This window comes from Sus scrofa, chromosome 7, assembly GCF_054392235.1.
Source record: "Sus scrofa isolate SSC_HxYL_T2T_F1_AM1 chromosome 7, Sscrofa_HxYL_maternal_Yorkshire_Landrace_v2.0, whole genome shotgun sequence".
NCBI lineage: Eukaryota > Metazoa > Chordata > Mammalia > Artiodactyla > Suidae > Sus > Sus scrofa.
Genome location: NC_139389.1, coordinates 62,825,980 through 62,836,602, shown reverse-complemented (window position 1 = coordinate 62,836,602; position 10,623 = coordinate 62,825,980). Strand labels below are relative to the sequence as shown.

General features: G+C 53.1%; 1 protein-coding gene and 1 pseudogene across 3 annotated transcripts in view; one reads left to right on the top strand and one right to left on the bottom strand.

Annotated features, from left to right (window-relative positions):
• Nucleotides 1–3,184: 3,184 nt before the first annotated feature.
• The window catches only part of LOC100737631 (myeloid-associated differentiation marker-like), a 60,157-nt gene continuing 52,718 nt past the window's right edge, over nt 3,185–10,623 (bottom strand). Inside the window, exons 1-2 of one of the 3 annotated variants that reach the window (XM_084966966.1) lie at nt 5,910–6,232; nt 3,185–5,589 (exon numbers count right to left, since the gene is read on the bottom strand). In XM_084966966.1, coding sequence (XP_084823092.1) covers nt 5,111–5,587 — 477 coding nt within the window. In that variant the 5' untranslated portion in view covers nt 5,588–5,589; nt 5,910–6,232 and the 3' untranslated portion in view covers nt 3,185–5,110. Of the gene's footprint in view, nt 6,233–10,623 lie in introns of those variants that run through there. The other 2 variants (XM_084966967.1, XM_021098956.2) reach the window with 2 other exon arrangements.
• LOC100736822 (myeloid-associated differentiation marker-like) lies at nt 7,204–10,318 on the top strand (annotated as a pseudogene).

Here is a 10,623-nt window from a genome sequence, read left to right as displayed (position 1 = left end):
TCCTCAAATATGGCAGGGAACCCAGGTTCTTCGTGGTTCCCTGCATGCAGATGTTCATCACCCAGGACCAGGGGTTGTGAGGAGGATTCCGGGAGATAACATGTGAATCACTGATTCTCAGACATTTTCCCTAAAGGGCAGGAGGGATGGAATACAGACCAATCAGGAGGTCCAGGCTGTCAGCTCATGTCATATTCCTTCAACTAACCTCATGGTGCTCATCTGTCTCGTCAGCCCTGGGAATATATCAGTGACCAAAAAGTTGATATCCTTTCCTTGTGTGTCTGCATTGTAAGGTTTATCCCTGAAGGCTCCTATTTTACTTTTGAATACGAAGGAAGAGTTTTTCATTCTATTTTACAATAGAAGCATAATACTATATCCATCACATATCAGGCTTTTTTTCAATACAATAGCAATAGCTTCCTACTAAGGGGCAGGTGGCTGAGCTTCCCTGTTTGCTTGAAGATCAGACAACTGTGTCTTTATGTGCTGTATTTGGGCCAGTTCTCCCTGACTCTAAGAACAAAGCTGAAACTGAATTTGTGGGAGGGGATAAGATTAATCTGGGCTGCTAAGGCCCTGGGGGAGGAGGGCAGAGGGTGAGATGGGGGACAACTGTGGACAGGCCCAAGGTCCCAAAACAAAACACTCAGGAAGTCCCTCCTTCTTCCTGAAGCACCAGAAATAACCACAAGCTCTCCTTAAGGAATTTGTATAAGGAGAGGTCCCAAAGGAAGGAGGCCTCTCTTCTCTCTCAAAGATGGCTTGAGGAAGGTTGGTTCCATGATTTCCCAAGAATTTTGTCCACAGTCAAAGAATAAGAACATCTGTGCCCTGGGCTCTGTCCTGGACGCGGCTCGGGCCACAGTCTGGGGCTGGCGGCAGCTGGAGCCACTGCTGCATGGAGGAGGCTCTGATCTGCTGGACTGTGGGTGGGGCAGCTCTGGCTGCCTGCTGAAGAGGGAGCCTCTGGCCACGACCCTGGGAGACAGGGAGCCCAGGCCAGGCAGGAGCAAGGGAAGGGCCTGAGGCCTGGAGCCAGGGCTTCTCCATCAACTGTGGTGCTAAAGGGCTGGGGGAGGGCCTGGCCACCCAGCAGGTGGGCTTGGGGGCCACAGCTCCCCCTCCCCAGAGCCCTGGACCCCAGGCCCCTCCCTTCCCCTGCCTTTGGAGACAGGCCTGTGTGGGCATCTCTTATCCTCTCCCCCAGCCTGCCCATCCCGGAGGCAGGGACTATGGAGACTGTCTGTCCAATGAGCCTCCCCCTGATCTGTTTCTCCACTGGGTGTTTTTCATACTGAAATTTTGTTTTCTTAAAAGGTAATGTATTAATGATCTCACTGTGTCTCAATGGGTTAAGAAACCAACAGAGTGTCCTTGTGGATGTGGGTTCGATCCCTGGCCTCCCTCAGTGTGTTAAGGATCCTGCTGTCTCCACACTTAGAACAGGCAGCGTGGAAAGACCGCTGTCTGGGAACCAGGATGCCTGGGTCCCGTCTTTACTCTGCCACACAGAGGGGCACTGTGGACAAGTCCTGCCACCTCCCTGGGGCCCAGTGACACCTTCTCTATGGCAAGAAGATGGGACAAAAAAAGGGCTTAGCAGTCTGTTTTGAGCTCCAGGGTGAGGGGATTGGACCTTGCCTTGGAATCGTGACAAAGGAACCCCCAAACAGGAGGGATGGGGCAGCCGCCATCTTGAACCATGAGGCTTGGACAGTGAGCCTCAGGTCAGCCCATTCCTGCATGATTTGTTTTTTGTATTTTTGGTGGGTTTTTTTTTGTCTTTTTAGGGCTGTACCCATGGCATATGGAAGTTCCCAGGCTAGGGAGGAATTGGAGCTGTAGCCAGTGGCCTACCCCACAGCTCAAGGCACTGTGGAATCCTTAAGCCACTGTGTGAGGCCAGGGATCAGACATTCATCCTCATGGATCCTAGTCAGGTTCCTAAGCTGCTGAGCCACAGTGGGAACTCCCAGGGCAATTCTTCTACTAAAGCACAGAGGCATCACCATCCTCCTGGAAAGTGAGGTTCCAGGTTCTGTTCAGTTTGCTTCAGGAAAATGTAGGAATTTGAGGTTTCTGCCCACAAACTTGGGGAGGTCAGTGCACACTTGCTTGTGTTGATGAAATCCCTAATCAATCATCAATCATCAAAGAAGTGGGAAGTTTTATTTGAGCTGAGCTGAGGATTATAACTGGGGAGACAGTCCTTCAGAAAGCTCTGAGATCTGCTCTGAAGAGCAAAGGGGGGAGGCCAGTGTGTATGTGATTTTGGGGAAGGGGTACATAAACCAGGCACACATCCTGGCAACGTCACGGCTCTTCAAAGGAACAGACATCTTAGTTAAGAGTTCTAGTGCTTTTCTAAGTATGGGAAGATGCATGACACTGGGTTCCTACAAATTTCTCCTGAAAATATCTAAGGATCTGAGGGCCCGTTCTACCAGTTTTGCCAGAGCACAAAGTGTCTCATCCTGATTTTAGCCCTGAATTCCTTGCAGGGTGGATTGTAGTCAGTGACTGCAGAGGCTAATGGCTTGATTCTTGTAGGTCTGGGTGGTGGGCAACGTTCCTGTTTCACCATCCCCTACCTTTCAGGCTCTATTTCAACCAGGGTGTGGGAAGCATTTTATTAGCCTCTTGTCCCAGGGCGCTAGGGAGGCTCATCCCGGATCAGGTGAGGATTCCATCCATAGGCTCTCAGGTGTATTACTCACCTGGTCCTGTGACCTGCCGCCAAAAGCCTCTGGAGCACCTGTCTCACGGGTCCGTCAGGCTCTAGGACATGGTTCCCTTTTGTTGTTCCTTCCCACACCTAGAGTCCCACTGTTACCACCATGGACCTTACAGAACCACAGACATCAGGTCAACCCTGTCACGTCACCTGGTCATGATTGTTTTGATCAGAGGCTCAGTGACACACTTATTAAGACAAGAACAAGGATCTTGTAAAAGAGCCCAAATACAAGTCCTCTAGCTAGTGACATGAACAAGGTCAGGAGTAAACAGGGCTGTAAAGAGATATGGGACTGATGCCAGAAGAAGAAACATGTGTCTTTCTGGGTGAGTAGGTGTTTCTGCCCTTGGGGAGGTCTGGTTCAGGAGAATGCAGAGGCACCATGCACACTGGAGGGGAGGGGGGAGGCCCAAAGCACAGAGACCCATTTTACACTCCATATTTTCTTGCCTTGCCTTCACACATGCATTTTATTTCATTTCATCTTCAGATTTTCCTGCCATGGGACCACCTGCTTGGGCCCTCCCCATCCACCCAACCTGCCCCTGGGTGAGGAGCTCCTGCTTCCTCCCAGCAAAGGAGTGAGAGGCAGCCATGAGGGTCCCTCCCCTCCCCTCCCCCACAGCTCTGCTGCCCTGGGCCCTCTGCCGTGCTGACACTGGGATGCTGGGCTCTAGGGCTTTGTGGCTGAGAGTAAAAGAGGAAGAAGGCCTGGGGTGACTTCCAGGCCCCCAGTTACTAAAAAGTGCTGCTGATCTCAATGCATGCACGTGTACACACACACACACACACACACACACACACACACACACACACACACACACACACTGATAAGCACATAAGCCCACACGTTAAAGAGAGAGGCATCTAGGAGCTGCAGGGCCCCTTCAAGAGCTAGAGGACAGGATGTAGAGCATTGGGGTGGGGCCTAACTCTAGTTTCCCAGGGCTGGGCCACTCCCTAGGCTGTGGCTGGGCAGGGGGAGGGGAGGCTGGTGGGGGGGGCTCTCAGAGAGGGACTCTGGGGGGGAGACTGGGAATTTTCTAGGCCTCTTCTGAGCTCTAGGCACATTGGAGGCAATTAGGGTTTGGTGATGTGTGGGGTTTGTGGTTTTTCTTTCTTTCACCTTTAAAAGGTTAAAGCATAAGGAATTGGACGGATTTGGGATCAGGAAAAAGGCTTTTCTCTATGTCTAGTAGAGGGGCTGATGTGAAGCAGACGTTCCAGGGAATAAGAAGAATAACTATGTACATTTTAGAGATCGGATTATGCCTGAGTTTCAGAGAAGCAGGAGGCCACAGCAGAAGGCTAGAGGCACACGAAAAACACTCTCAAGCCCAGCGGTTTCTTTGACTGTGGCAGCAACAGTCCCCACCCAGCCCAGCCACCACCCCAAGAGAATTTGCAAAGAAACTTCTCCTTGAAGAACAGGGGCACCCAGCATTTTTGCCCTCCTGACCAGAAACAAGAAAAGAAAAATAAAACACCCAGGCTCACATCAGCTTTCAAGCTGGCAGGGGCCATTTGCTTCTCCCTGCAGAGGCAGGACATGCTGCCTTTAGCACTGAGGCAGGAGGGTCACGTCCCTGACCTTCAAAAGTGCTCCAGACAGTTGTCCTAAAGACCCTGGGCTCCTTTGCCAGCTCCACTTTTGATTCCCCAGAGAGTAGGTGGGATGGAAGGAGCTCACCCCTGGCTTCTTCGGAGCCCGCTGTGGATTTTGGTAAGACTGCACAAACTCTGGAGCCAGTCTCAGGTGGGGCTGAGCACCAGGTGGGCCTCAGAGGGTCTCTGTGTGAAGCTTCCTGCCACTAGATATTACTGAGCTTTGCAGACCTTAACTCAAAGGAGAGGTGCACTGTACTCCTCCTCTACTGGGAAAAAGGGGGCCCAATCCCTAGCTATCCACCCCACCCCCCCAAATCCACACACACCCCACACCTAGGGCACAGCCAGGGGCACAGGCAGCTTTGGCAACAAGAGCCCTCCCGAGGCCCAGTGTATGAGGAGCTACACAGAGGGCTGTGTGATGTGCCTTGAGCACCTTAGGAGGAGGGAGGGGCAGAGAAGGAGGATGTCTCAGGGTCCCCAGTGATCAGGAGAAGAAACATGGGAGAAAGTGGTCAGCTCACAGGAGATGAGAAGACAAAAGACCAGAAAAGCACCAAAGAGCAGAAAATGTAGAAAAGATGAGAGCAGACAGAGAGAGAGGCAAAGCAGAGTGTGGGCAGCCAGAGAAAAGAGGGAGGGAGACAGAGCAGAAGAAGGGAAGGGAACAGAGAAGAGGCTGGGATGAGGGGGAGGGACGTGAGAAGGGACAGAGGGACCTTCAGAGGACACCAGTAAAGAAACTTCCAGTGAAAAAAGTTATTGGGAGCCCCTGGGCTGAGCCTGAGTTCCTACAAGAGCCTCTCGGGCCAAGTACGCGGTGTCAACCACGTAAAGCAGCAGGTTGATGGCTGTCAAGATGGTCACAGCCAGTCGCTGGTCCCAGATGCAGATGAAGGAGGTGAGGTGATCGCTGCAGCTGTCATCGCTGGACCGCTGGGGCTGGCCGCCCAACTTCTCACTGAACTGGTAGAGAGGCCAGAGGACCAGAGCGCTGGCGTAGAGGAGGAGTGAGAGCACGGTCTGTCCCTGCAGGAAGCAGGGGTAACGGACAGGCAGCTTTTTGTCGTTGTCACAGTCAGACCCATTCACCAGGAAGTTCACGGCGCCCAGGATGAAGCAGATGGCATACACGGCCACGCACCACTCCAGGGCCGGCTGGTGCTGGTACAGGGAGCGGCTGCTGTTGATGGTGAGGATTAAACAGGCCACAATGCTTTCCAGCCTCCGGAGCATGCCTGGCAAGGTGGGCACAAAGCAGGATATATCACCAGGACGGACATAGACCCAGGCCACTTCAATGGCGTAAAGCACAGCGACGATGCAGGAGAAAGCGGTGGCAGTGGTGGCGCGGTCCCGGGTGGGGCCTGGAGACAAGAACTGAATGTGGGCGGTGCCGAAGATGATGGAGGTTGTGAGGCAGACGATGGCGAAGTTAAAGGCATAGGCATAGAGAAATCCATCCCAGGAGAAGGGGAGGCGGGACTGGAGCCCGCAAAGCTCCACTAGGAAGATGAGGAGGCTCACAATGAAGCAGAAGCACCAGAGGAACATGTACCAGTTAATGATGTCCCCCTTCAGAATGTCATCGCTGGCCACCAGGGAGAAGGGCACGCAGGTGGAGAGCAGCTGCAGGAGGCGGAAGAGGAAGTTCCTGATGGGCATGGAGCCCAGCCTTAAGGAAGCACACATGGTGATGCGGGCGGGCAGGCACTGCTGTAGGAACCTTGCCGTTTCAGCACTAGAAGCACAGCCCACCCCGGCTTGTGGCCTGCAGCAATTGCCTGCTTCCCTTCTTGTAGGATCCTGGCTGAAACTTGAGGAGTTGGTTCTTCCGCATATTAACGCAGCTTCTCCCCAGGTTGCTGGGTTCCTTAAGATAAAGCTGCTTTTCTTTGATCCAGTACTTATCTCTCAGCATTGGCTTCTTGAGTGACAAGCCTGAATTGGGCGACACACGCTAGCCTTCCAGGCAGGAGTCAGATCTCTGAAGCTCCTGGCCCCTCTACCTCCTTTGGGGTGAGGCCAAGATTCCCCTGGGATGGTTGGGCCCCACTGGTTCTGGGTGTCGAGGATCTGCTGAACTTATTTTCTGAAACTTTTCCTGTACCCCACCACTAGTTGCTGGCAACCTGCTTTGACCTTCTGTTGAGAAAAAAAAAAAAATGGCCTCTGAAGGAGCTGCAGTGCCTTTTTTTTTTTTTTTTTTGCTTTTTACAGCAGCACTCCAGGCGTATGGAGGTTGCCAGGCTAGGGGTCGAAACAGAGCTATAGCTGCTGGCCTTTACCACAGCCGCAATAACGCCAGAACCGAGCCACGTCTACAACCTACATGGCAGTGCTGGATCCTTAACCCACTGAGTGAGGCCAGGGATTGAAACTGCGTCCTCATGGAGGTTAGTCAGATTCATTTCTGCTGAGCCACGACGGGAACTCCAAGAGCAGCCATGCTCTTGACTGAGTGCGTCCAGGTATATGCACCCTGGAGCCCCCCATCCCACCCATTCAGGCACTTTCGTTGCCCTTTGTCCTTTAGGGGTCAGTTCAGATACTGCAGGACTGGGCAATGGCAGTCTGGCCCTCTGGACCCGGCTCTGTCTGAGGGAGAATTTGTTTGTTTGAAATCTGTTCAGAAGAAGAAAGCGAGGTGAAGTGGGGGTGGACCTCCATCCCTTCCAGAGGTCCCCTGGGACACGTCTGAGCAGATTGGCACGATCCTAGCTATAAGCCCATGACCAAGACAAAAGGAGTGAACGAGTATTTACTGTAATATAGCCTGGCCAAGGTATGTTTTGCCTTCAGAAGAATGCTGGCCCCTGAAAGGGTCTCGCAGTTCCTATTTTGCAGTTAGAATGGGTAAGTGGGAGGAGATTCCATAGGTGCAGGCTTTCCTGCTGCTCCATAATAAGGATTCTTCCAACAAGGACAGGAAATTACTTATGCAAATGTGAGAAGCCTGCTCCCTTTCCAAAGGCCTCTTTGCTGTCAAGCGAGGATGAGTGTGGGTCTGAACTTCCAGGGGACTGAACCTGCTGTGTTTTCTCTCCCAGGGCCTGATGGGGCTGCCTGGGGCTCTGGCCTCCCATGGCCCGTCTCTGGGAGGAGGAGGACTCCTGGGGAACCTGGCAGAGACTGACCACTCCCCCTGTGTGTGGGGAAGCAAGGTGTGAGATGGTCTCTGACACCTGACAGGCCACTCGGTTTGGCCAGTGTGTGTGCCCTACAGGGGCGGTGGGTGGATTTCCTTTAGGACAGGTCCCTGCGGGAGGCTCTAATGCCCAAGGGCAGCCAGTGGGCTAATAGTGGACTTCTACTCTGCTTTCCATCTCAGACCTACCCAGCTGGAAAAAGCCAGGCTTCTGTACTGAGATGATCCACAAAAAATGGTGGAAATGGTCCTTCGTGTTGTTTTTCACACCACTGCCCAAGCTGGACCCGTGTGCAGGCATTGGTGAATACAGGCTGACAGCCCAGGAACAGCCCTGGGTTCTAGACAAAGCCTGGGAGGTAGCGGGTTGCCTCCACCAGGAGGATGCGGCCAACACCCGCTCCCCTGGGATGCCCTGAACGGCTCCACATCACACGTCATCCAGACGCAACACCCTCGTTCATCTCCAATCCCTGCTTCCCAGCTTGGAAGCTGCTAACCAGTCTCCCAGGCCAGACACATCCCCCCTCAGCTGGTACTACTCCCAGATCTTTCCAGACCCCCACCTGGGTGGCAGCTTTGGGGCTCAGCAGCCAGACTTCATGTCCACGGAGTCTGCGTTTCCTTCATGAGGCTCCACCTTGGAGTAATGGGCTTGGGGTCTCCTTCCCAAATGGGGGAGAGCACAAGTTCAGGCAAACCTGGGGGGAGGGGTGCAAATTGGTTCCCCCTGCCATGTCATCTTGTCCCCACTGCCTTGCTCTCCCCCCAGGGCCTCTCCCTGCTCACCTCTGCACCTGTCCTCCTCTGTGTGGGGCTGTGTCCCCTCAGATGGCAGCTCCTTCCAGGGGTGGCTGCAGGGAGGAGAGGCCAGACCCCTGTCCCTTCAGGTTTCTGTGAAGGAGGCCGTGGCCCTGAGGTGGGTCCTGGATTCCCAGAGCCGCCATCTTTGGTCCTGGGCTCCCACCCAGGGGCCCTGCTGCAATGCTGGGCTGGAGAGCACAGGGCTCAAATCCACAGCTTTGGCACAGTTGTCTGGGGTCCCACTCCTCGCCTTTGGAGTTTAAGGAAGGCACTGGATTTCCTAAACTTTAGATTTCTCATCAATAAATGGAGTTATCCCTAGAACCCTCTACTCCAGATATGCTCCCGAACTGAGAATTCTTCAGCTTCAGTCAGGTGACATGGTGCCTCTACTCTGTAGGACATAACACCTCACTGGGGTCTGAAAGTGCCTTGTAGTAAAACACATTGGTATTTCCACAAATGCCCTTTTGCAAATGCCCACTAAGTCAATTAAACAAAGACCATTAATTTTCTCATGTCTGTTTAGATCAAAATTTGTTACAAAGCAATTTAAAAAAAATTCATTTTCAGTTTTGAGAGACTTGAAGTTCTGGGATTGTAGATAAGGACCCTCCTATGCTGTTTCTCCATAGATAATGGCAAAAAGCTCAAAAAGGTAAAAAATGTTCATGGTTTGAGGCCAGACCCAACCCAGCTGTGAGGTTTGAGATCAGACAAGCCCCCTGACAAGGCCAAGGGGGATGAGGGGCATTCTGGAGCAGCTGTGATATTACCCACAGTTCAAACCCCGCAGATCCTGAGCCTCAGCCACCACAGGCCCCTGAGCCTCTTCCAAGTGTCTGACTGAATCCATCTCCAGGGTGGGTCTTTCCCTGACAGGTCCTGAGCAAAAACCACTGGCATACCTGTGACCTCAACCTGCCTGAATATCACAACTACCATGTTCACCTGGTTGATAGATGAACGTGATTGTTTATCGGACTGCTGCCTCCAAGTGTGTCAGCTCTTCTCCACTTGTGTGGCTTTCTCCCTGGTGGCTGACATGGGCATTGGGCGGGGGGCTCTAGGTAACTGGACCCTGTCCATCTGGTGCTTCTGTTTTGCTGTGACTCTCATCATCCTCATGCTCCAGATTTGGAAACTCATGTCTGATTTTCCTTCCGTCAGGTACAAATATTCTATCATCTATGCCTGTTAGGACTGGCATGGTGAGCCCATAGTAGGTGACATCATTGAACGAAAAAAAATCTGTCTGGTAGAAACATTCCGGCACCTTCGCCTGTTATGCTGCTCTCCTCTGTCTTTCTGCCTCCATCATCTATTCCATCGCCTACGTCCAATTCCTGCCTTATGAGCCTTACCGGGACCGGGCCATTGCTGCCACTGCATTCTCTTGCATCGCATTTCTGCTTTATGCCGTGGAAGTGGGAGTGATCTGGAGAGTTTTTTGGTTCAATGATGTCACCTGCTATGTGCTCACCATGCCAGGCCTGCTGAAGGTGCTGGAGACCTTCACGGCCTGTGTCATCTTCGCCTTCATCAGCAACACCTCCCTGTACCACGACCAGCCGGCCCTGCGGTGGTGCGTGGCCGTGTACACCATCTGTTTCCTCCAGGCCGCCGTGGTCCTTGTACTGAACCTGGGGGACTGTGAATACAGGCTGCCCATCCCCTTCCCCATTTTCCAGCTGGGGCTCACCCTGCTCTCCGTCCTCCTCTACGCCAGTGCACTGGTCCTCTGCCTCTCTACCAGTTTGATGAGAAGGTGGGGGGCCAGCCCCAGCGGTCCAGCGATGTGAACTGCTCAATTATGGGTGACCCCAACTACTACGTGTGCCCCTGGGACCAGCGACTGGCTGTGACCGTCCTGACTGCCATCAACTTGCTCCTTTACGTGGCTGACCTGGTGTTCTGGTCCTGTCGGGTTTCTGTGGGGACTGAAGATCCTCCCAGGGGCTCCTGAGTCACTCTTCTCACCAGAGGTATCTTTCTGGAGTCTGATGCCCCCTGAGGTCCTCTTCCTGGCTCTCCTCGCTCCCTTCTCCCATCCTTCCCTACTCGTCTCGCTCCCTTTTCTGTCTCCTTCCCTCCTCTGCTCTGTCTCCCTTCCTCTTTTCTTTGGTGGCCCACGTCCTGTTCTCCCTCTTCCTCTTGCTGCTCTGACCTTTTCTACATGTTCTGCTCTGGCTCCTTCTGGTCGTCTGTTCTTTTCTAATCTCCTGTGCGCTGACACTTCTTTCTTCTTCGCATCAATAGGGGCCCTGAGACGTCTTCCTTCTCTGCCCCCCTCATCCCCTAAGGTGCTGGACTCATATCA